This window comes from Puntigrus tetrazona, chromosome 9 (genome assembly GCF_018831695.1).
Source record: "Puntigrus tetrazona isolate hp1 chromosome 9, ASM1883169v1, whole genome shotgun sequence".
Taxonomy (NCBI): Eukaryota; Metazoa; Chordata; class Actinopteri; order Cypriniformes; family Cyprinidae; genus Puntigrus; species Puntigrus tetrazona.
In genome coordinates, this window is record NC_056707.1 from 7,090,177 (window position 1) to 7,117,499 (window position 27,323).

Here is a 27,323-nt window from a genome sequence, read left to right on the forward strand (position 1 = left end):
ATATGACTGTCGGTAAATAAATTAATGACTAAATGCACTATTTAAAAATGTCATTTCTTCATATTTTTGTCAAGTGAAGTGAAAAACATGGTGGCACTGTTACAAAAGGGATGAGATCGTTGCACTTTTTGAGACTACTTTAATTAATCACTAAAAACACAAATTTACCAAAAAAAGTGATGAAAATGCTGTACAGTGAGAACCTAAAAGGTACATTACGTCCCCTGTGAATTTTAGCAATGTGGAAGAAAACTAAAAAGTTAGCGCACTGCATGTTATTAAACGGCGTTGCCAGATTTTGAAGCCGTATACATTACACTGTAATGCTGTTTAGAATTTTTCAGACTGGTGTCTTATTTTATTTATTCAGTGTTTGGAGTTAAATAAGTAACTACACTCCCGTGTCCGTCCTATTATTAAGCTCTTTTCTGTTCATGAATGCATTGATTCTGGCTGTGTGCTAAAAAGGTGCTGATGCGCTGAAGCTATAGGTCGCTGTGTCTCTGGTCATACTCTGCGGCCCCCGACTGACCTGGCAGTCCCACGTGAGAGGCTTGTTGTGGTACACGGCGTTTTGTGCGGTGCCGTGAACATGCTTATTATCAACACACAATTATCTGGCCTAATCATGCGGAACCGCACAACAATCACCAGGGACCAGGGAACTAACGACATTCTCACCCAGACTCGCGGCGGCGCACAAACATGCATTTATTGACGCTGCATCACAAGAAAGCCAGCGTCCCCGTCAATATTCTCTTCAGATATTTCCTGTTGATTTGATTTTCGGTTCATATTTCCGAGGCTTTTTATGTATTCTCTGACTGATTGATTTGCACCCCCGTCACATATTCACTCGCAGGATGTCTGGCTAGAAAAATCTCTTAGAAATCTCTCCAAACACCAAAGTGTGATGCACATTACTGTACAGTATATTGCAGCCTGGGTGATATGCTGAGAAGCGGAGTCCACAAAGCACAAAACATCTATACGGAGTTATTTTCTCTTGCAACACATTCAGAATTAATTCACACATCTGTGTCACATCCCACAGAGAGATTGCTGAAAACTTGTGAGGTACCTGGAGCATCAATCCCATATCTCGCAATCACAGACAAGTCTGATATTTTTAAATTACAAGACACAATTAAAGTACATGATTGAGATGTTTTGTGTGTGTGTGTGTGTGTGTTGTGGAGGTTGTGGAGTATGCAGTAAAAAAAATTTAAAAAAGTAAAAGTAAAAATTAATTCATTTACATTAAACACGTTTCAGACCTAGCAGCAAAGCTAAAAATGTAAGTAGATATGTTTCCAATTGTTGTGTTATGAAACAGTCTTTGGATAAAATCTAAAATAAAATGATAAAATAAAATATTTGATATCAGTTAAATGGCAGTGGTGCAAAAGTCACAACCTGCATTAATGAGTTTGTTTCACAATTACCAAAAACAAGTAAAAAAAATTATGAACAGAAATGACTGTCACAAGTTAAACAGAAACAGGTGTTGTTATAACAATAATAAAAAAACTGGGCCATGAAAACGTTAAAGAGTAAGCCTAATTTTATGAACTTTTAGCAGATTTTCAAAGTTACATTTCTTAACAGTTCAATCAAATATGGACTAACCCACCTGTTTGGTTAAATTAAATTACATTTTCCGTAATTAATATTTGTACCAAAGTTTGGTGAAATAACCCAGATTTGTGGCGACACTTTACAATAAGCTTTGTTAGCTAACATTAGTTAACATTAAATAACAATGAACAATGTTTCTACAGCATTTATTAATCTTAGTTCATGTTAATTTCAGCATTTACTAATGCATTATTAAAATCACAAGTTGTGTTTGCTAACATTAGTTAATGAGCTAGCATGAACAAACAATGAACAACTGTATTTTTATTAACTAACATTAACAAAGATGACTGTAATAAATGCATTGTTCATTGTTTGTTCATGTTAATACATTAACTAATGTTAACAATCACACCTAATTAAAATAAGTACATTATTTAACACGAAATAACATAAAAAAACTTGCATTAAGCATTTTATTATTAATAAAGCATTTATTAATTTTAGTTACAATTTAGTTAATGTTACATTTCAACACCTAACATAAAATTGAAATCAAAAGTATCTGTTAATGCCATTTAATTAACCTAAGCTGACATGCTAATTGAAAATAAACAGTTGTATTTTTAACAAATGTTAACAAAAACCTATAAATACTGTACCATCTGTATAGTTAATTAAGAGTATAAAGATATACCCCTATATCAATAATAGGGGAAAAAATTATAGTTAATTTTTAATTGATTATTATTATGCATTTAGTGTTGTTTTCATTTATATGTCACTTGTGCCAAACATGCATTAAGTTCTAACTTATACTGCATATTATTGTTCAGTGTTTTGATTATGCTTTGATTTCTCATGTACCAGTGACCTCTAGTGGCTGAAATGTGTATGGTCGCCAAAAATATTCCATATATATGTATATGAATTAACCTTTGGACAAAAGGATAAAGGTGTGTAAAGCGAGTAAAGTTGTTATGATTTCCATAATTATACCTAGAGTGTGAAACGCTAGAAGGTTAATAATGATCAATCTCGCAGGTCATGAAAACCCGAAAACTGGTTTCGCATAACTTTTTCAGGGAAACTAAGTAGCACTAAATCCTTTCCATCTGTACACATTACCTCAGTTTGTGTCCATGGGTCATTATGAGCACACACAGTTTGGTTCTCATGTGCAACACGATCCGGGACCTTTAAATAACACACTGTCCAGCATTGCAGGAGGCCTACAGCTGGCCCGAGAGAAACCTAATACAGACAGTAATACATATACAAACATGCAGAAATAGACACACAAACTCTCAATGTGTTCTGCTGCAATCGGTTTGGAAATCTCATATAGCGAGAGCGCATGTAGTACCGTAGACATGCATTGATTGATATGCATGCTTAAGTTTAATGTTTGTAATGCTGCCTCAGACAGGCCTACGTACAGTGAGAGCGCATACACACAGCTGTCACCTGCCATATAGATGAGTCATAGCTCCCAGCGTTATATGGATGCACCTGTCAGTGTCTCGTCTACAGTCTGTCTCTGGTGGGAAAAGGTAATATTGCCTCATATTCAACCTTAAAACTGCATTCACGTTTGGCCTACTTTTCTTTCTTTACCATAGTAAAGAAAGTCTGTGTTAAAAAAGGAGAATGCAACATGGGTGATAGAGCCTCATCTCTGTCTATCTATCTATATATATATATATATATATATATATATATATATATATATATATATATATATATATATATATATATATATATATATATATATATATATATATATATATATATATATATATTTTTTTATTTTTACATTTTAAATACTAGCTGACTAAAACAATAAAACATAAATAAAAAAAGTTTTTGCTAATAATGGGTCTACATTAATAATTGGTCTAATAATAATAATTATTTATTTATTTTCTCTGTATTGACAGCTGAGTTGCAGTGAAACACACCCATTTTTGAAATGCATGTTATTGATCTTAATGTGAACAACTCATCCATGTATTACGCGTTTCATTTTTTTTAAAGAGTAATTTTAAATCAAAACTCGACCTTGCCATGAACAATTGAGAGCAAGCTTGCATTCATTCTCAGCAATCCAATCAATAGCCAGCAACCCAATATAAAATGTACAGAGAATTTTTTTTTTTTTAAATGAAAGTTTTAATTAACCTTTTGAAATATTACAGTACATATCAGTTGTACTTGATAGCAATATATAATATTATTTACAAAGCAAATATATATATGTGCTGTGGTGTGTAAAACAAAGCTTCCAGGTCAGCTGGGTATTTCTACAACGCTACAAAGTCGGTCTAGATTATTTCAAAGCCTGAGGGGCAAAACACTCTAGAAATCACCAATAAATTAATAATCGAAATGTAAGGTGGAACAAACTCAAAAGGAGGTGTACATTTATAATGGAGAGGTACGCTTTTGAAATATAAAAATGCAGAGGTTCCTAATAGATATATTAAACATAATTTAAAGCTTTGTGCAATACTATACTCGCACAATCACTCACGCTTAAAGGAAGTGATCCCAAACCATCCATGATCAGTGTTTGCAGTACCGCTCACAGCACACGTCATGGCCAAATACTGAAGCCATATTTGCAAATTTCAAAATCAACAACAGCTGTACCCCACCTTGTCATAAAGTAAGCGCATACTCAGAGATAAAATGCAGATAATTAAAGGGATACTTCACCCGATAATGATATAAAGAACATGAATAATGTTTGTAAGCAATGAGTTGACATTCAAAAAAACTGTTTGGGGGGGGGGTGAACCATCCCTTTAATGCATTTTGAGCATGCAGTCTGATTCTTCTGTTTTGAAACCTTTCATGAGGTTTAGTTATAATGATGCTGGACTGTACGGCCAATCACTAGGAAAAGAAGACCAGACAGAATACAGAAGAACACGCCCACAGGAGCAAACATGAAAGAGAGACCATACGTCACATTGAGCTCAAAATCAGGGCACTTATTCAACTTCTGATAGTCCTTATATGAGCTTATTACATCCAAAACATCTAGCCAGAAAACATACATCACAGTGACAATGAGAAGGAAGAGACCTGGAGAAAAGAGACAGCGTTGGAGAAATGAAAAGCAACATGAAAGAGAGAGATAAAGGGTAAAGAATAAATTAGATGCTTGTGATATCTGTGACACGTGAGATACTGTACACCATACCTCTTCGTGTAATCCATTACTTACCAGAAATGAGATAGAGTCCACCTCCTGCTTTATAAAGGCGATGACTGGCAAACGGAGCCGCACAAATAATAATGAAACCGCCGGCCACCACAGCAGCCACTCCCAGCAACATAGAGACGCTCCAGAAACCTCTGTAGACTAAAAGTGAAAATTCTGTCACTATTTACTCACCCTCGAGTGATTCCAGACCTGTTTTTTGAGGGAACTTTGACCAGGCTGTTTTGGGTCACCATTGGCTTCCACAGTAGGAAAAACAATATTATGGAAGTCAATGGTGACCCAAACGTCAATTACTACAAAATTCTCGTTTTTGGGCGAACTATTCCTTTAATATTTACAAGGAAAAAAGGGTTAGACTTGAACCGCATCTTGATCTTCGGATCAAGTATGAGGGATCACTTCATTAAAAATATTTTCATATGAACAAACAGAAGAAGAGAGAAATCGAGAGGAGCGGAAAGAAACTGGAAATTGGCATTAGTTACATAAACAACCTTGACCTGAAAATGAACAAGCTTACTTATGGCAGTCTGATAGCTGGTAGTGTTGTAGATCTGGTCAGGGAAAGGAAAGGGGAGAAGATACGCAGGTTTGCATTCCCTCGCGTGTGGCTGATTTTCTAAGGGAAGAACAAGGAGAATTGCCATTACTACTGAGTGAGCTCTAAATCAATTCAGATTTAAAAGAAGTGTTTCATATTCAAGTTGTTTGCTGACTGAGGTTATCTGAACATTTCTTCCATCTCTTTGAACCTTCTGTAGGCCAACAGGTCAGAGCCCTTTGATATTTGTGGCACAGTCTCAACCAGAGCCACACAAGAGGGCTAAATGCCACACTCAGTGAGCACGACTGAGCACTTCACACTTTGCAATATGAAAAAAAAAATGGCTAGTTCATGATTAGGTGTCAACACACAACAGTTTTGACAGCATTTATTGTCCATTAATAATTCACAAAGGTTAAAAAATATTTAATATATGTACAAATGAATACTAACCTAGAAAACAAATGCTGCAAAATAGTTTTGGTCTGTGGAAAATCACAGAAGATCTCTCTAAATGTTTGCCGCACCAAAGCAAATGTAAGAGTTTCTTACCGAACCAAAACTTCCAGAGATCATCATCATCATTCATGATTTCATTAAAGCTACAGCGCCAAAAGAGGCCCTCGTGATGAAAGGTAATGTTCTGGTCTTCGCTAAATTGGTCCTGACCCTGGTTGACCACGACATCACCTTGCTGTGAAGGAGCAGAGAGCAGAGGTCAGAGAGCAACAAACATCTTGTCGTGAAGACAGCGATTTTACAAATTTGAAAACGACTAGAGAGCAGACACTTAAAGACCGGACACCCGCTCTTTATGTGTTTAGATGTACTTTACAAAAAAGCAAGTAAGAACATTATATTACGGAATGCAGAAGTGCTTTGAGTCACTTGACTCGACCCTGCTCGAAAATCCAAATTAAACTGGTGGCCATTAGCCTCTTGACCAGGGACAACGTTTCAAAAATAGCTTGAATGATCTTAGACCAGCTATTGACCAACTAATGACAAGCCTGGCCATCTAGAAATCAGCCACCATCTTCCAAAACACAGCTAAAAGCAGCAATCTTCAAGGAAAGCATGCACAATGTGAATAACAAGTGAGCGCTGCAATTATTCTCCTCAAAAAGTATGTAGACGTACATTTCCATTTAAGCACCACAATCAAAAGATACAGAATTACTATGACAAATAAAAACAGTTCAGCGTCGAGCTTTCCTGCAGACATCAGTCTTTCAGCCTCCAAGCACAATGGTACATCCAAGACACGCTCATGGCAATCTGTCAAAACTATTTTACATTTCGGCAAATTGTTTGTCACAGTTCAAGCTAGTACAAACTCAGTCATACCACTAACGCCCCTATGATACTGACATTTAAGGGTAGACCTTTGGTGATATATCTTTCTAAAAATTATTTCAACCTTGTAAAACAGAGCTCAGGTTATGCACATGTCAGTAACAACTCACTTTTCCCTCCCAATCCTTCACGAGGGAAACCTAATTCACGTATGACTCCCACGAATAGAAAGTGCACTGAGATTCCAGTTTGGTTATTTAGTATTGGTATCACACTACAGCATGTGATAGTCTACACTCAAGCAACTGAGAGACTGTAAATAGTGACGTCTGAGGATGTCATATGACAGTCACTGCTTATAAACCAAAAATGCCCATGAGTGCTTGAGCACGTTGCTTCAGTGAGGATCAAAGAGCAGAAATTTGGTTCAGTTTACACTGAAATCCACTTCGGGAGAGACTTGTTTCATATTTATAAACAGACCATCCCTCAATGCAGTCTTCTGATGAATCAGCTAATATTCGTATCAGTTAAACACTTTTCTCTTTGCCCTAAAGGAGTTGAAACAACACTTCCACTAACCTGCTTAGTAACCGGACCATTTGAATGTGAATTGCAGGTCTCTGTCGCCAAGAGCCAGTAGTCCGTGCCAAAAGAAAAGAGAATGAACAGAGTTGCCAAGGCACCAAAGAGCCCAGCGAAAAATAGTGCCACATGCAACTTCATGATGACAATCTTAGACTGCAACTCTCTCAGCTGTTTACTTCTCGTTAAACAGTCTCTCCTCCTTCCCACATGAAACAGGCACTGAAATGACGTAACTCCTCACAATCTGTGTGAAAAATAGTCTCTTAGTCCAGTTGTGCTCAGCAAGGTGTATAGCGTGTGATCACAAGTGGCCGTACTAGTACTCTTCCGAGCTCTGGTGTCTGTCTGTGTGTGTGTGTGTGTGTCAGTGTCCTCTTCCCTCAGCCGGAGCAGGACCTGGCATTGGGTGGGGAGTGGGCTTCATGACAGCACACTGGAGCAGAGCGGCCCATTGGGCTATTTTGGTCAGTTGAGTGAAGGTGCCTGCTGCCTCTGTCAGAGGAGTGGTTTAAGAATGAGATTTCAGGAGGGAGACGAGTGGACTAAAATAACCCCCCCACAGGACAATCAGCTGAGAGAGGAATGAAAATGAAGACACTAGAGGCCAGCGTTCTCAGTGTTTGTCTCAAATGCCAGCACCAACAGAGAAGTGAACTCTGAAGATGAACCAAAGTTAGTACATGGTATATAGTATTGTATGTACAAATTACTTCACTTATTTGTATTTATCACTTTATGTTTGAAGCAGGCACCTTGCTCCACAAGAACTTTGTTGTACATGTACAATGACAATAAAAAGTGTCCACGTTAATACTAATAGGAATAAATTAAATGTTTAAAAATTTGCAATAATTGCAATAATATTAAATAATACATTTCCCATTCCGCTGACCCCAAAATTTTAGACAGTAGTGCGACTGCTTCCACTTTATAATGTATCGTATGATTCCACTTGAATATAATGACTGAAACCGTCAGTACCTGGAAAACAACGCTCATTATATGTCAAGTGGGGCATTTTGCACCGAGCAGATAAACCTGTGACAACTTACCACTGTGCTGTGAATGAATGCCAGAACCACCGAAGTGAACCTAACTCTATAAAACTGGGCTTTTCCCTAGAGGCCTGCCTTGCTTTGAGCTCGGTTCGAGTGTGAAGGGATATTTAGAAAAAATGCACGAGCTAAAATTAAAAATAATTACAACAGATGTCCATTGATGACTGTGAGCACTGGAGGTCTTCTGTGGTGTAGTAATGACTGTCTGTGGTGCTTCTGCACAGCAGAGGTGGTTTTAGTTCCTTGTGCTGCTAAATTTATCCCTGCGCTTCATCCTGTTATTGAGAAACAACAGTCCTTTTCATATTCAGAGAAAGACAAAGTTAATGCGACTTTACTCTTGATTTGGATTCATTATCTTAAATTAAGCTGTTATATGTTCTGGAATACATAATCAAAAGCATTCCTTTAACACGAGATGTGGGGATGGGTCCATGTGAGTGTGTTTATGTAAACTATATTGGGAACATCACTGTATCAGCTGCACTGGGATGATCGGGTATCTTGGCTTCCCCAAGTCCATACTCAAAGCTGGAGAGGATCTGTAAACAAATAAGGTTTAGCCTTAAAAAGACCGTGACATATATTTGGATTGAGTCGAGCTCACCTACCAGTATAACATGTGGATAATGATAATAAGTACATATTCAAATTCACACACACACACACACACACAAACTGTGAGGTCTGCGGATCAAGGTAGTTGTGAGAAATATAAATAGGACATAATGCAAGTTTTCAAAGGCATGGCATCCACCCTCTCACCCACTCCAGTGACCCACAGTCTGACAGAGAGGAAAGACTGCCAGTAGATGGGGCTGAAGTGTGCAGAGTAAATGACAGACTACAAAGCTGTATGGTACCAAACACAATAAATTAAAGAAATATATCATTTAAATTATTATACAGAATATCACATTGGACAGACACAGTATGCTCCATCCTCCAAATGAAAGAATTAGAAAATGGATTAGGTTTTTATATTTAAACATTAATATATATATATATATATATATATATATATATATATATATATATATATATATATATATATATATATATATATATATATATATTTTTTTTTTATTATTATTTTTGTTATTTTACAAACTTGGTACTTGAAGTACTGGAAATTCAATTAATACATAATCACTCAGCAGGGGACTACAAATCTTGATTGAAACTGTATTATAGCACATATACATACATATATATATATATATATATACACACACACACACACACACACACACACACACACATTAAAATGTATTAATTTGTTAAAAATAGTATATATATATATATATATATATATATATATATATATATATATATATATATATATATATATATATATTTCAATGTAAAACTGTTCAATAGTAGCAGCAATATCAAAGAAACAAAATAAAGAAAACAATAACTGAGCTAAGTTAACATAACATTAACAGATGCAAGTGGTATTTTATATTATTTTGACGCTTTGATGTTATTTTATGCAACTGACATATAAATGAATCATGCGGATGAAAGTTATGGAGTTAAACAAAACATTAAACATCACGAACTCACTTATGCTTGCCTTGTTTTCCCACCCAAAAAATTACGTCCCTAGTTTCTGTAGGACCTTCTGTAGGTTACCAATTCTTACCTCATATTATTAAGGTGCCTCGCTTAAAAGATTTCCACTTTATTTGAGAAACGTGGGAAATACACACATTTATTATAAATGCTTAATTTTAGAAAACGGCCAGGTAAAACCAGCTGCACCTCACTCTCAGTTCAAACAGGCCGCGTCTGTCTGCTGGACGCGTTCACTGGACCCTACCATAAACAGGGGCTCCTCTACTTCATGTAAACCACTTTTAGCATTTTTAGCGGGTGAAAACCCGCCCATTCGTGCGCACGAAATTAATTGCATCCGCTTAAAAAGCGATTAAACGCAAGCAGCCGTGCATACTAGTAATTTCCAGGAGGATGTTTCTCTCGCAAGACAAGTCGCGCCGCTTTTAAAGAGACAGATGGTCTAAACCTCGAGCCGTCTCGCGGAGAACAACATAGCAACGCCGTCGGCCGCTTCCGCATTGAATGCACTAGTCTCCGTCAATGCGGGAGAATGAATAACTCTAAATGCGCCATTGACCACAAACGACGGAGACCGACGCGGATCATACGATGCATCTACGTGGTGGGGTTCATGGTGAGCGTGCTGTTTTGTGTTTGGAGAGGGTCGCAGTGACACCTCGGTTTGAGCCGCTGTCAGCGGGTTCACGCGCATCCGACGCCTGTGGCGCGCACGTGATTCATACGTTCAGGATGGCATATGAAATAGTAATCGTACGCTGTAGTAATTGTGCTGTGAGAGTATTGTTCGCAAGAGCTCGCCGATAACGATGTTTTGTCTAACACGTGACCACTCAGGCCAGATGTTCCTGATTTTTTGGCAACTCGTTATTTTGCATCAGTGGGAATCTTTCGTCCCGTCTGTGGGTTTTGGCAACACCCGCGAGGAAGAACGTATCGTCTTGCCTCTTCTTTCCCTTTCAGACGCTTCCTGGCTGTAATTCACTGCTAGTTTTTCGGTAGATTCAAAGTTTCGTGCTAATAGAAAGCGCCGTGACACTGGACTGAGGCACGGTGTGACTTCAATCAAGTCCTTGCCCTGGCATGACTGCGTATAACAATCCTGACAAACAAGCTCAGTGGTTTACGGCTTTTGTTTTTGTTTTAGTCTGACATTTGGCATTTGCTTTTACAAAGCACTCTAATATTATTTGTTTCAAATAAAAGTGTTTTTTTTATGCTGTCGTGAAGTATATTTTCACCGATTAGGCTGTTTTATCTTTGGAACACTTTTAATTTTAGTTTTAATTTATTGATTTATTTATTTAAATCAAAAATCAAGTGGTGAACTCCATTTTAGAATAATGTTTTAAATGTCAGTGGAGTGTTTAAAATGCACATATGTCTGTTCTGCAGTTCAGGATTCATTTAATTAAATACCTCTCGTGGTAAATCTGCTGTAAAGTGATTTGACTCTAATGCTTATACAGTATGTTACAATCGGAAAAAAGCTAGAAATCTGATTGTTAAGCAGAGTTTGCTTTGCTAACGTGTAAATCAATTTTGTGTGTGTTTTCAGGACCTCTTTGGGGTCAGTATGATCATCCCTTTGCTGAGTCATCATGTGAAGTCGCTAGGAGCAAGTCCTACAGTAGCTGGGATTGTAGGTCAGTCTCTGTTGTTGTTACATTTATAAGTAGCCATCACAGAGTATTAATAACATATTAACTATTAACAACATTGATTAGAAAATTGTTGGCTCTTTATTAAAACTATTGCATACTACAAACTTATGAAAATTATCTTCTTTTGGTGTGATCCAGAAAAAAAGCTCATAATTAAGTATATTAAGCCTATATTATAAGACTATATACTATTTATTAATGGGTGAAGAACCATCACCATGCCATCCACTTTTAGACTCCTGTGAATATTAGATTTTACTAGACAGCGCTGTTTTTAATGCAAATAGACAATATTTTAAAAGTATTTTTAAAGTTTAAAACACGTTTAACATGTTCAATAAATAGTTTGATTAATAATCAGTTATGAATTCTTCTGGCAAGTAAAGTCAGTTTGACCGGCTAGATTGCACGTCACAGGTTTGCATTAATCAGTATTTTTTACGACATTTCACGATGGTTTCAAATGCACAAAATCAGTCTTCAGCATCCATTAGCACATAGTTTGCCACATCAGTACTGGTTAACATGGGCTCATTCTCTCATAAGAATGTTGGAGGGTGCACAAAATTAATTCAGCGCATGCTACTTTCAACAGCATCACTGTCGATGTGCTTTTCCTACTCTTTCGGTCGACAGATGACTTCATTGCCGGCGGATTGTCATTTTTAGACAAGAATGTCTTTAAAAACACCAGAACATTGCCTGCGCCTCGTCTCTGATTAAAAGGGCTGCTTGCATATGGCCCATAATGTCAATGGAAATCACCGGTTCAATAGATATTTTTACTGATTTCGTGAGGCCGGTGGCTTAGATTGCGATCTTGTTACATCAACAGTTTGATTGTGAAACTAAAACTAGTGATTAATTAATTTAGTAATATTAGTGATGATAAATAAAAAAGTCTGTCATCCATTGTTACAGGATCTACATATGGAGTATTACAACTCTTCTCTAGTACTGTGGTGGTAAGTAAGGATTTTTATTTATTTATTTTTTTAAGCGAGCAGCATTTGCTGCTGTGATATGATTATCAATTTGCTGCTCTCAATTTAATAATTCATGTTTACTTCATCCGATCTGTCTCCATGGAGAACGAAGCAAGTATGGCGGTAATTGTTTATTAGAATTAACATCGCGGGGAGCCTCAAACTGCAGATTGGTCTCGTCTCACGGCTAGAGTGTGTTACTGTAATAATTAGTCGTCGTGTTACCACTGACGAACACACCGACACACACGTATTTAAACTGGTTAAAGACCGAGGGGTCACGGGGCTAGTTAAGAAGTGAAGGAGATGTTTGTCTTCCCTTGGATGTCAAGTTTGGAGACGGCAGACAGGAACAGTGAACCTCTATGACGAGCCTGTAGGCCAGAAACAGAGAACATAGTAAATCCAATTTAAGCTTTTATTGCATTACACCAGCGTGCAGTGTCTGCAGAGTGTGTGTGTGTGTGTGTGTCATGCTTCAGTCTAATGAGCGCTGGTGTGGAGATGCCTGCAGTGCTTGCCTCGGGGCCTGCGCTGTTTGATTTGTCAGGTCCGATCTGTCTGCCTGTAGGCTATAAACTGTAGCTTTTTTCACAGAGACATTCTTTCCTTTAATAAATGAGTAAGATTCTTATTTAAAGGTTGTGGAATTAACGTCAGACAGAAAATGTCCCACCACCTGACAGATATCACCGAAATTGGTTTCCTGTCACATCTGTGAAAAGCACTAGATTCTCCGTACAACAAAAAAATGAGCTGATACATGTCAGTCATTTTTAAAGCTTTCGTTTTGCTGACATGGAAGGAAGGCAGGGTTTTGGAGGGAGCCGTTTTGCTAAGCTTGGCTGTTTCGGTAAGCTTAGGCTAGGGTAGCTCTCCGGCAAAACAGCTAGCATTGCTTATAGCATCTTTATATGGTTAAATGTTATGTAAAAAAAAATCTCACAAGATTGTGTATTTGTTGCTATTACCATTGTGACGGAGGAGTACACTTTAGCATACTTTTAATGTTAAATGTTTATATTATTACTAAATGCAATTGGCTAAAATTGAGTGCATGTTGACACACCCAAATAAGAATTACATGCATAGACTTATTTCTATTGACTGTGAAATACTCCTTTCTATTGAAAAAATGCACTTGTAATTACACATTTGGCATAACTTAGCATGTAAAAAAAACACTTTTTAAAATAAATGTACCTCTATAAAACATTATTTTTAAAATATTATTAAAAACCTAAGGATTTAACATGTAAAACCTTTAATCTGACACACTTTTTTTTTTTTTTTTTTCAACACTATTAATATTTTTGGAATAAGCTAACTTTTAGGCATTTAATTGTCTCTTAAGTGTTGTATTCTCCGATCGGCAGGGAAGTTGGAGTGATGTGGTAGGGAGACGTCATTCACTACTGACGTGCCTTTTGCTCAGTGCCTTTGGATATGGCCTGCTGGGTCTGTCCACCAGTATTGCACTCTTCGTGCTGGCCAGGATACCAGTGGGTAAGTAGTGGCGTACTTTGGTTCTTGTAGCAAATGAGTGCATGCAGCATTAATGAAATGATTCTCTTCCCTCTTTTAAAGGGCTCTTTAAACACTCCCTGTCTATCTGCCGAGCGCTCCTGTCAGATCTTGTGTCGGAGAAAGACCGGCCTCTAGTGATGGGCCACTTTAATGCAGCCTCAAGCGTGGGATTCATCCTGGGACCCGTGGTGGGTGGATATCTCACTGAACATGAGGGCGGTTTTTACATGTCCTCATTCGTCTGTGCCGCCATTTTCATTCTGAATGCAGGTGAGCAAGATTGATAGTAGTTACGTGCATCAAAAGAGAAGGAGCTTTTTCCTACAGACAGGTATAGATATACCTGATGTTTTGATACCTGACTCAATAAAGGGATAGCTTATTGTTTACTTATTGAGTAAATCCAAAACCACATGCCTTTCTTTCACTGGATCCAAAAGGAAAAAAGACTGTTTGCCATGCACTAAATGATGTGGACTATTTGTCTACCTAATATTATATACTCTGCAAGTACTGTATGTTTAAAAATACAGTTCACATTCAGTACAATTAAGTGCACTATTTTTACACAACCGATCCCTCATCCATTGCCAACTTATCCAAATGTCATCTTCTCAGGTTTGGTCTGGCTGTTACCTTGGAGTGAGACGCTAAATCACCGTATCGATGCAAACGCTAACAGTAAAACCAAACCCAGCAAATCCTACGATGAGTTGAAGAACTCAGTCCAGCAGAACTGCTCTGACAAAAACCACCATGCTAATGCATCAGCAGTCCACAGTCAAACGAACGGAGGCTGGGGCTGGAGGGACATGTCGGTCGTCTGGAGACAGCTGACCTCGGTGTGGATACGGATCCGCATGGTGGCGTCCTCCGATATGTGGGACGTGTTCCTGGTGCGTCTTCTGATGGCCGTCTCCATAATGCTGTACTACAGTAACTTCTCCTTAGCCATGGAGGAGCGTTTTCAACTCAAACCCAAGGTGACCGGTTATTTGATCAGCTACAGCAGTATGTTGGGGGCCCTTGCTGGCTGTTTGGTGGGACCCGTCACACACCTCTACGGCAACAACATGTCTGCTTTGTTGTTACACTCCACCGCCCTCACTTGCACGCTGATCTTCCTGTATGCCACGGCGCCGAACGTCTGGCAGGTCCTGCTCACTTCCACGTTCTTTGCCATCTCTACCACTATCGGACGCACTTGCATCACAGACTTAGAGCTGCAGCGTCGGGGAGCCCAAGCTAGCGGGACGTTAATCGGAGCGGGACAGTCGGTCACCGCTGTGGGACGGGTCCTAGCTCCACTGCTGTCTGGTCTGGCTCAAGAAGTCAGCCCCTGTGGACCTCCTAGTTTGGGCGTTGTGCTGGGACTGCTAGCTGTGGGGGTGCTATTCATGAGGACTCCTAAATGGGACAGTAAGACAAAGGTTAAAGACAAGAGTCCCAAACAATGAGGTGAAAACCACTCGGAGTGACAAAAGACGAAAGATTGTGGTGGCAGCTGTCTTTTTTTTTTTTTCCTCTCAGGTGATGTGGTGAATTTTTGGGAGAATGTGGGGGTTTGGATCTTTATAACGGCTACTAAATGTGAGACGCCCATCTGTAAAATGAAAGAGAGCAACCGCCTGTGCAAATGCAGACTTTACGGAGTCTGATGCAAAGTCTAGTGAGATGAATGTTCATATCAGAACATTTTGCTGTTACAGTGGCAGAACTATCACCAGAAGTGGGACATTCATTGTTGAGATACTTTTATTTGTTGTATTAAAGTGTTCTGTATGTTGATTTTATGTTTACTGGCCAAATTCCGACTATATAAGTCACATAAACAAGAAAGGTAAGGCTGATGTGCTTCCAAGAAAACTGTTTAACATTTTGGGCAGGAGGAATGTAACTATGCGATTGAGTTTTTACCTCACTGTGGCATTGATATTTCTTTAACCACTATTTATCATTGGTGCACTTCATAATACTGACTTCACACAGTTGCCCCAAATGCTAGCAATAATGTTTTTGATAAAACTGTAAAAAAAAGCAAAAAAACAAACACTACTGTTCGAAATCAAGTTTGGAGTCAGTAAGATTTTATTTATTTATTTTTTAAAAAAGTATATTTATTATTATATTGATTAGAAGTGACAGTAAAGACATTGTTACAAAAATGTATTTCAAATTAATGCAATTTTTTTTTCCACCAATAGGCTGCACAACTGTTTTCAACAATGATAATAATGTTTATTTAACAGCCAATCAGCATATTAAAATTATATACGAAATTTAATTACTTGATTTTTAAATAGTTTTTATTTTAAATTGTTATTTAAATTGTAGTAATATTTCATTCAACATTACTGTTTTTAATGTATTTTGATCAACTAAATGCAGTCTTGGTGTGTATAAGCGAGCTATTAAAAAAAACACAACAACCACATTATAAAATATTACTGACACCAAACATTTGTTGTCTATGTGCGGGAAATGTTATCTTATTTTTATTATCGTCTGAATCGATCTATGTATTTACAATTATTATTTTAAATGTAGGGTTTTTTGTTACCGTCAGAAATACCAAGTTCATGTTTAAGTATCACACAGATTTTTGTGTAAGAACGCAATACTTTATTTTAATAAAAGAAGCTTGAGCATACACAAAATCCTGCTGTTGTTATTTTTTTATAGTTCATTTTAAGAGTATGCACTGCATTCCTGAGAAAAATTATCTCACACCGATTGTTCTGATAATATATTATACTTTCATATTTATGTATATTTTACAGCAAGATTAATACAAAATTAATGTTATGTGTGTATATATATATAGAAATTGAACTCCCATGAATTAATTGCTTATAATGTGGAAAGAAATATTTTAGTTTCCTTTGCAATTTTTTATTTATCTGTAAAACATATAAATGCACCCAATTTATCCAATATCATCAAAATGTAACATTAATATATACTGAACATTGCGATTTCTGATAGCTGTAGTGTCATAAAAAGATTTTAGTGTAAAGTTCTTACATTTTGCGACTAGTATATCTAGTACATTCTAGTATCTAGTCTTTTTAGTGTTTATGTGTTTCTTGCAAAGTGGTGAGATCAACTGCACAAGTCATAGTGCCCCAGCACTACAGTGAACTCATTTGTCCCATGGTTTCTGTGGCAGTCAGCGTGGTCTCCTCATCAAAGAGTGCTGCACATCACTGCTGTGCTGCGGTTCCTGTACCCAGCCACGTAGAGACGACCGTGATTGCTGCTCCTCACCCTCGCAGTCGTCATCACTATAGTTTCTAGACGAGCCAGGAGGCAGACGTGAGGTCAGAAGTCCAGGACGGCTGACCTTTGACCCCAGGTGTGACCTCCCGTAGCCTCTATGCTCCTCCTTCTGTTCACTTCCTGTCTTGACTTCCTTCAGAGTGCTTAACGGCCTGAGAGGCATCGCTGCTTTGCATGACATTCTATGTGGACGCCTGTTTGACGGGCAGTCGAGCTCCGATTCATCATCTCCTGCAAAGACAAGGGCACAGAGTACTACATTAATGTCAATATATGTTGAGTTATGAAATAACTCAACATACGTTGAGTTATGAAATCATCAGCGCATTATTTAAAACTCCCACTAGATGGCATGACAAATGCAGTAGCCATACACACAACCACATCTAAAGAACAAACTGTTCTTGAACTTTCCATGTTCCCCCAAATGAAAAAAAAAAAAAAAAAAATGAACTACAATAATACAAGCAGAATTAAGTAGCAGTGCATTCCCTCACCGGTGTGTACGAGCCTCGCTGGAGGAAATCCAGAGTTCAGACTCCCGCCCGTGGGCAGAGAGAAATACTTCTGGGACATTTTTGCAGCATTCTGGTAGAAAAAGAGCAAGGAAGGGGTATATATGTGACCCTGAACCAAGTTTTCCAAAATAACTCCATGGAACATGATTTTTAGTTAATATCCTAATTATTTTTGGCTTAAAAGAAAAATCAATAATTTTGATCCATACAATATATTTTTGCCAAATGCTACCCCAGTGACTTAAGACCAGGCTCACATATATAGATCATTATGTGTGACTTTGTGTTCTTATTTTAGAGAGCATTCTTTTTTTTGTCTTATATCAGTATAAATAAGTGTAAATAAGTGCTCTCATTTTTGTACATTAGTATTACATACAGTGCCGTGGAAGCTTCCAGCTCTGAAGCTGCGTCGTAAGCTTGTGTGGCGTCTCATCAGGATCTCCCTGGCTGTCATCTCATTGGGTAATGTGTGCTTATTAGTGTAAGACACTGTCTGTGAAGTATAGCGGATAGAAACATAGATAACAAAATGTGAAATATCACAAGGGACATTAGAAGCAACAAAATACACATGAAAGATTTCAATACATCACCAGTTCAAATACTAAATAATAAGAGATTAACCTTTCCTATAAAACAAATAGTAGTCTTTGTTCAGTGCAAGATTACTAGCTTCTGGGCCCCACGCTGGAGGGAAAAAATTATACTTTGGGCCATTTTATACAAACCCACAGTAATTAATGCAGTCATTATTATAGAGAATACTATTTAATCATAGACAACTCTTTTTTTTGACAAACTGAACAAAATCATTTAGATTAGTCTAATATCAAAACACACTTTCCAGTAAAAAAAAACATTAATTTCTTAAAGGAATAGTTCACCAAAACCCAGACTGTTTTGGGTCACCATTGTCTCCTATAGTATTTTTTTCCAACTATGGAAGTCTATGGTGACCCAAAACAGCCTGATTAAAAACTTTCTTCAAAATATCTTCCTTTGTGTTCAACAGAACAAAGAAATTCATACAGATTTGGAACGACTCGAGGATGAGTAAATGAAGACAGAATTTTCATTTTTAGGTGAACTATTCCTTGAACTAATTTCTTTGTATTGAACATTTGACTTTTTTTGTTGGAGTTTGTTTAGTTTCTTCCAGCAGTTCCTCTATTATAATTTCAGGACTCACTCATTTTGTCATAACTCACCCTCTGTCTGATCTTGTACATGTTCTTTGATAAGAGTTCATGCATATTTGTCACATCAGACGACAAGAACTTCCTCCTGGACTTGAAGGCAATCTTTCTTTCTTCACTATAGCAAAAGACAAACAGAAATCAACAGGAAGCGAATGTAATGCTACAGTGACCTCAGACCTTTACTGAAATGACTCTTGTATAAATGTAAGCTAAATTCAGCTAAAAACATTTCAGATAGTCTCAGAGATTTCTGAGAAGAGGAGGAGACGTACTGCATTGAAAGTAAAGAGGGGGCAGCGCTGATGTCTCCGGACATTTGGTCCAGTATCTCCACGGCGTTCTGAAGCTCCAGTTTCTTATACAGAGACACAATGCTCGACTCGGGACGATTATCACGGATTAAAATCTTGCGAATGATCCGGTTATTAAACTTCATGAACCTGGCAACCAAACAAATGGATGAGTCTCAAAATCAATACCACAGCAGATAAGAGAGTGCACAGGATTTCGGATGTTGATATTTAACTCCCACGTGTAAACCGACTCGAAATAAATGTTCTTTATCCATTCAGATCTTTTTCCAAAATGAACCAAAACAAAAGAAACCTATTAGGTTACAGCTGTGGTAGTATCTAACAGTCTTTATTTGTGGCAAGTTCACTGAAGCCTGTGTCTGATTGGGAAACACATGATCACGCGACAGAGCGGTAAGACCAGTATAACCGGTGGAGTGTTTTGGGACACTAATGAAGTGATAATAGAGGAAACATGATAAACTGGAAACATGAAACTAAAACACTTCCAAGCCGTTGTCAGCAGATAACTAATTTTCCACTGAAAAAAAGCTGTGTATAGCGAAAGAAATTATATTAGGTAGCCTCACCTGTGTACTTACATTTCATATTTATTTGGTACAATTCACTTATTGTGTACATACATGTTTTTACATTGTACATATAGGTAAAATACTGTAATTACATCTGTAATTAATTTGTGTAATTACATTTATAATTACATCGTTGACCCAACCCTTATGCCTTAACCTACCCATCCCACCAAACCCGTCCGTAACCTTACCCATATCTCACCTCAACAGCAGCAAAAGTGTTTTGCAATACAATATGAACACAAGTACATTGGACTTATTTTTTGATGTAAGTATATAGTAAATGAGGCACCTAATATAAAGTGTGACCCAAAAAATAACTAAGATGAAAGAGTCTCCTACTTGTCTTTCCAGTAGTAGTGACCCCATTGTCCACAAAGATCTTCTATACCAGCAACAGTGTGCTCCATTAACTAAAACAGAGCAACTGATTAAGCATGTTACTATATTATTACTAAATAAATGAAACCACTGAAGACATACCCTTTTGTGAATCTCTACATTGATGGTCTCCAGGTTTCTGTTTGTCTTACGAACATTCATTAATTTTAGAAGGGGTCTTATAGTAATACCCTGCGAAGAGAAATAATATTTGGATACTGGACACTACTAAATCAAAATTAAAAAAGCATTAATACTTTAATTAACACTTCAGGATGAAGCACTAAATTAATCAAAAGTGACATGGAAGACATTTATCATGTCATAAATTATTTGTGTTTTAAATAAATGCTGTTTTTGAGCTTCATCTAAAGAATCCTGGAAAATATATCACAGTTTCCACAAAAAATGTATTAATAAATATATTTATCAAAGAAAAAAATAATATTTAAAATAATATTTAAAAATACTAAAACATGTTGTTAAAGTAAAATACGTTTTGTTTTTTTTTTTTTAAATAAAACACTAAATCTAATATTTAAATATTTAAAAAATCTAATATTTCCCAATATTGCTATATTCATCAAATATATGCAGTCCTGGTGAACATTTTTACATTTTAAAACTTTTGACAGTTAGTGTAGAATTTAAAAATTGTATTAATAATTTATTAATTAATAGTTGAATGAAGAGCAAAGCTCATTTGAGCTCAATGGAGCACAACAGAGAAGAAGTTGAAGCATCTAGGTGAATCAGCTACCAATGACTTGTTGCATCAACAGTCTAGCTCTAGTTATAAGAAACTGCATCCTGTAAAGATGATTCATAAAAAGGAATTGATTCTTGGCTAGTTCACACACAACCACTCCTAAAGCAAGACTCATGCCCTCTTGTGAGAAGGCGTACAGTACCTGAATGAACACTGTAAAGAGGATGACGACAATCGTGCCTGTGATGAACAGCTTCTTGCGACCAACGCTGTCTGGGAGAGTGAAGGCCAAGGCAAAGGACACAGCTCCTCTCAGCCCGCTATAGGCCAAACCAAACTGATCCTTGAAGTTGAAAGGAATCGTGCGGAAGGGGTTAATGATCTGCGTTAGGACCAGGATGCCTAAAGGAAAAAGAAATATGTTACATTTTGTCAATAACACAAATAATTTTGTCATTTAACAATAATAAAGATTTTTTATTATTATTTATATCCTATTATAGCTCTACACTATTATAGTTTATATTAGCAATGTTGATTTTACCAGCTTCATCTTTAGGCCAGTAGTCTTTAAGTCTTTCCTTATCAGCCGAGTTGAGTCTTAACATTTGTTCATTCAAAAGGCTGATACTTGCAACAAAAAACGATACTGGCTGCATCCGAAATGCAATACCTCCCTTCTATATCTATCACTTACACATGGATGCTGTTTGTTGACTTCAGCTCAGCATTCAACACTGTCATACCCTCTAAGTTAATTACCAAACTGGGTTATGGACTTCCTGACCAACAGACCTCAGGCCACATCTGCTCCACTACTGTCACTCTCAACACTGGCGTACCACAAGGCTGTGTGCTGAGCTCCTTCCTCTACTCCCTCTTCACCCACGACAGCAGGCCTGTGTTTGGATCTAACTCCATCATCAAGTTTGCAGACGATACTATGGTGATCGGTCTCATCAGCAACAACGATGAGACTGCCTACAGGGAGGAGGTCCACCATCTGGCCACGTGGTGCAAAGACAATAATCTGCTCCTTAACACCACCAAAACCAAGGAGCTCATTGTGGACTTCAGGAAGGTGAGAAGAGGCACAGATGATCCACATTAATGGGATCGCTGTTGAGCCAGTCTCATGCAGCAAGTTCCTGGGAACCCACATCTCTGAAGACCTGTCCTGGACCACCAACACCTCCAGCCTGGTCAAGAAAGCTCACCAGCGTCTTTTCTTCCTGAGGAAACTTAAGAAGAACCAGCTGTCCTCAGCCATCCTGGTGAACTTCTATCGCTGCACAATAGAGAGCATCCTAACGAACTGTGTCACAGTCTGGTATGGGAACTGCTCTGTTGCTGAGCGTAAGGCACTGCAGCGGGTGGTGAAAACTGCCCAACGCATCACAGGATCTCCACTTCCATCCATTGAGGAGATCCAGAAGAGACACTGTTTGATTCGAACACGCAGTATTCTTAAGGACTCCTCTCACATTGCCCACAAACTGTTTTCCCTCCTGCCATCCAGCAGGCGATTCAGATTCCCCCGGACTAGAACAAGTAGACTGAGGAACAGCTTTTTTACCAGAGCTGTCTCACTACTGAATTCTGCCCCCCACTGATTTCCACCCCACCACATTAAAAAAATAAAAATAATTGCACTGTTTAACATTCATTGCACTCCACTGTAAGTATCTATTGTAAATGTATGTACATATCCATTGTACATACTCTTGTAAATTTGGTTAGACCTAAACTGCATTTTGTTACCTTGTACTTGTACATGTGTACTTGTACTTGTACTTGTAAAGTTGAATCTAATCTAATCTATATAATAGGCAAAAAACTGTATGTGGCAAAGGTATGTGGAATTTACAGTACAAATACAACTTCTGAAATTCATACTACACACATTTATATTATAATAACAATACTTACTTTAGTAATTACTTATTCAAAGTACCTACTCAAGAGAGTATGTACTCGAGTATGTGATTTCAGATGTGTATTTATAATTTTGTATCAATGGTGGAGCAAAAATGGGCAAACTAACCAGCAATATTGTGCCCATTTAAGTAACTGTCCCACTTTATATTAGGTGACCTTAACTACTGCGTACTTAATAATTTGATACAATGCACTTTTTCGGTATATACATGTTTTACATTGTACTAATATTTTTTTAAATGCTTGATGTAATTACATTTGTAACGTTTGTAATCACATTTATAATTACACTGTTGACCCATCCCTTATACCTTAACCCACACTTAAATCTACCCATACCACCAAACCTGTCCCTAAACTTACCCGTATCCCACATCAAGGGCTTTGCAATACAATATGAACACAACAAGTACTTATTTTTTGATGCAAGTACGTATTAGTAAAAGCCACCAAATATAAAGTGTGGCATAAGGTACTATTCTTGTTTGCTGGATTTATGTTTAACTGCATTATTGCACTTGAAATCATGCCTTTTTGCATTAGAACTGACAACAATCTAAAAAAATAAATCTTCCTTTAGTAATTTGAGAATTCGTTATACTTATAGTCCCATACCAAGGACTCTCCAAAGAAGAGCAAACAGCAGAGTAAAGAGGATGTAGCCCCAGTTCCACTCGTGCTCCGTTGTTATGGTAACAACACCCAGAAAGAAGAAGATCAGAGTTTCCGACATGCTTCCAATCATCTTAATGACATGCCGAACAGTAGTACAGGAGTGCTGGGATACATTCTCCTCAACGTAATACTTCATAGTCAAGGCACAGACTACAATACTGTAGGAACAGAAACACAACATTCAGGAAAAGCCAAAACAGTGCCAATTCATTTTTGTTTTTATTTTCTTCAAAAATGCAGTTAGGAGCGTACGCCATGATGCTGGAGACGGCAAGGAGCTCAGCTATGAGGTAGACCAGGTAGCTGTACAGGAAGATGATTAGAGGCTCGATCTCTCGCACTTTTCCTGTAAAACGTGTGGTGAAGGCTGCCATGAAGCCGAACACCACGCCGAAAATCATTCCACCTAAACCCACCACAAAAAATCGACCTATGTTCAGAAAAACTAATCCGGCTTCAACCACCTCCACTGCTGCTACATGACTGAAAAGTTTATAGAGCACCTGAAACAGACAGTGAGAACTTATACATAAATGATACACAATCCGGGCTGCGTTTCCAAAAAGTGTTGAAACCTAAATTGTTCGTAGCTCCATTAGGGTCAATGGGCTTACGATGCTTTTGGTAAACGCAGCCCTGATTCACAAAATAACACAAAAGTAAGACAAATATATGCCAAGTTAATTTTGCAGAGTAGGCTATATTTGAAGTCGTTACACAAAATCAGTGCGCTTATAAGGAGTTTACCTCTCTATTGTTGAACATCAGAGTTTCTGCGTCAATGCAATGTGTGCTGTAGTTGTGAAACTTTTAGGAATCTTATTCAAGATGCAGATGATCTTATCCCCAGCGAACAATATTTAAACAGCCTTTTTACCACATGCTCAACATTTTTAATTCATTGAGCTCATATATTCACATACTCATAAAGCTCATATACTACTCACACAGTGAGGATCACAGTATGAGGATCATTTGCGCTCACGTATTACTCACCTGGTGAGGATTATTAATAACTGGGTTATTTATACACATTGTGTTTACCGTGTACCATTGTGTTTCTGCTCGTATCAAATGACTGGCTTGTGCTGAGTTTTGGATTTCAATAATCTGTTTCTAGGGCAATATTTGAAAGGAGATTCTATACAAGTGACTTTCTATTGAAACTAATTGTGATACTTGTGATAAGTTTAACAATTAACTTGTCTGCCTGCTTTTTCAAAGTTACAGTGTCTTCAAAACAGTTCTTGATCAAAGAACATTTCTGACTGATGCACAAAGTAATTGCAAGTTTCAAGCATTTTTTGATTTGAGAGAGTATGGCAATATATAAGTCTCATTCTCTCCTTTCCTATATATTTATTTATTTATTTAAAAGTTATTTATTGGCATTGATGTTCCCATTAATAACTTTTAACATCCATAGAATCTTTCAAGTGCTTAAAATGATATTAATAGAATGCTTCAAAATATTCAAATGTTTTTCATACTATGAAAAAAACGTGCATCACTCAAACAAAACCTGAAACATTTATCCCTTGGTTTTGTGCATCTAGAAACCCCTCACACCACTTACCACAGTGAGAGCATCGTTGAACAGGCACTCTCCAAATATCACAATGTAGAGCTGCTCATGGACGCTGATGTCCTCAAACACAGTGAGAACAGCCACCGGTTCCACGGCTGAGATGATGGAGGCGAAGAGGAAGTTCTCCTGCAGGGTAATGTCCTGCACACCAAACGCCTCGATCTGGCAGATGGCAAACAGAGAGATGCCAATGCCGACAGAATTCCACAAGGTGCCGACCACAGCGAACCACAGCACCGTGCCGAAGTTCTCAAAGAAGGGCCGAGTGGGCATGAAGTAGCCCGAGTCTAGAACAATGAGTGGCAACATATAGAGGAAAAAGGCGTCGGAGGTGAGCACCGCTGGAGGCTTCTCGTGCAACGAGTGCATGACGCCCCCGACTATGAGACCGATGGAGATCAGCAAACATGACTCTGGCACCCAGACCGTGATCTTATGGTAAACATTGAAACCTATTCAGAAAAAAACAATACTTGTTACTTGGTGTTAATGTGCGTGTGTGCATGTCTGTGCCCTGTTCATTCATCCTTAAATCTAATTTACTTCATCTATTTCCCACGTTTCTAGTAGGCCTAGTCTGTAACTTTTGTAACATTTTTTTGATTTTAAATTAACTATAGAATAAAGTGACCTTTTTGACTTAATTCAATAAACATTACAAAACGCTTCAATTTATTCCAAACGCGGCATCTACTTTCTCTGAGTGAGTGACTTCTTTTGAGTCGATTCTGTTCAAATAATTAATCAAACCAGTTCGCCAATCAATTTTGAATGATTTGTTCAGTGTAAAAGCTGATAAATATTCTGGTTCGCATCTCTAAAAAAATTACATATCATTACATAAATTGCATTACTCTTTGCAAACTCTTTCTAATCTAAATAAAGATATCCAGTATATTGCTTGAGTAGTTTTTTATCTGATACTTTTTTTCAGACTGATACTTTTACTTGAGTACAGTTTGGGGTACTCTACCCACCTCTGGCCATGTTATACAAGTAAAAAAGCTGTTGCTTTTTAAGCAAAAAATGTTGCTGAAACAATCTGCTTCATAAAGTGTTTCATAAACAAATACGATACCTAGTACTGGACTACTTAGTAATTAAAACAGTTAGGAATACTAGTTACTTCAAAAAAAATGACTAAGGTGGTCTAAAAGAACACATATTTTTACATAAAATAATATTTTCTTATGCTCTATACTTTTTTACGCAAATACTAATACATTTTTATTGTAATTCACTCTGTTTTAGTTAGGTGTTTTTCAGTTAGGCTATTGTTTTTTAACCTAAACTAAATAACCCAAATTAAGTGGGATTGAGATTAACTGGAATGCACAGTGAAAAAACAACAACAACAGTTTTTAAAAATTGTTAACAACGTAGTTATCTGTTTCTACAAATGTTTTTTTTTTTTGTTAACACACCTTGTCATAGACTGTATAATCGCTTACCTATTTTGGCGAAGGACGCAAGCAGCACCCATACAGTAACCTCGAAGGGGATCTGAATGCGGGGGTAATTCAGTGTAAACACCGCCTGGGTGCTTTCATCTGGGTCGGGCTCAGGATCAGTCTCCTGCATCGGGCTCCAAGGAGGACGTTTAGACGGAGAAGTGGAAACATAGACGTTTGCTCCGTGTCCAAGAGATGCAACGCAAATTACGCACAAAATCAAAAAGTTAAAACGCGCCCTTCCATTAAAGTTAAGCATCATATTTTCTCAGAGTGCATGCATGTATACCAGAAGCTGACATAAAAACTGACTATGTGAAGAATTAAAAATACATTTTAAAAGTGTTCCCTTCATCTAATCGTGGCACTCTCTTGAGTAGGGTCTGTTTCGACGGGCAGGTGTGTGGTACGCCTGGTCCTTCCCTTTCAATTAGTTTCGCTTCCTGTAGGTAACCTGTTCCTCTCCGACATAACAAACAGTTCAGAAGTAATATTTCTACGAAGAGGTTTAAGGAGCATTGGGTTCAGAATGAGTTATTACTATTTTATGTTTGTAATGTTATCAGTAGTGGAAAAAAATACTCATTTTTTACATTTAATGTTATTACTTATATATACAGTATATATATATATATATATATA

The 27,323-nt window shown here is 37.5% G+C and overlaps 3 protein-coding genes across 3 annotated transcripts; 1 reads left to right on the top strand and 2 right to left on the bottom strand.

Annotated features, from left to right (window-relative positions):
* Positions 1-3,726: 3,726 nt before the first annotated feature.
* On the bottom strand, positions 3,727-7,616 carry tmem182a (transmembrane protein 182a). The gene is made up of 5 exons (XM_043248370.1): positions 7,233-7,616; positions 5,907-6,048; positions 5,331-5,429; positions 4,811-4,948; positions 3,727-4,668 (listed from the first exon to the last, which is right to left on the bottom strand). Exons 1-5 carry the CDS (start codon positions 7,374-7,376, stop codon positions 4,442-4,444), a joined length of 750 nt encoding a protein of 249 aa, XP_043104305.1. The 5' UTR covers positions 7,377-7,616; the 3' UTR covers positions 3,727-4,441.
* A 2,636-nt stretch (positions 7,617-10,252) lies between these two features.
* Positions 10,253-16,186, top strand: mfsd9 (major facilitator superfamily domain containing 9). The gene is made up of 6 exons (XM_043248363.1): positions 10,253-10,493; positions 11,436-11,523; positions 12,463-12,506; positions 13,904-14,033; positions 14,115-14,324; positions 14,673-16,186. Exons 1-6 carry the CDS (start codon positions 10,410-10,412, stop codon positions 15,509-15,511), a joined length of 1,395 nt encoding a protein of 464 aa, XP_043104298.1. The 5' UTR covers positions 10,253-10,409; the 3' UTR covers positions 15,512-16,186.
* Positions 16,187-16,382: 196 nt separating this feature from the next.
* Positions 16,383-27,301, bottom strand: slc9a2 (solute carrier family 9 member 2). Its single transcript, XM_043248360.1, has 12 exons — positions 26,682-27,301; positions 25,219-25,682; positions 23,895-24,145; positions 23,583-23,800; positions 21,232-21,431; positions 20,423-20,512; positions 20,282-20,352; positions 19,326-19,493; positions 19,063-19,168; positions 18,231-18,347; positions 17,831-17,921; positions 16,383-17,564 (listed from the first exon to the last, which is right to left on the bottom strand). Exons 1-12 carry the CDS (start codon positions 26,941-26,943, stop codon positions 17,224-17,226), a joined length of 2,379 nt encoding a protein of 792 aa, XP_043104295.1. The 5' UTR covers positions 26,944-27,301; the 3' UTR covers positions 16,383-17,223.
* Positions 27,302-27,323: the final 22 nt, after the last annotated feature.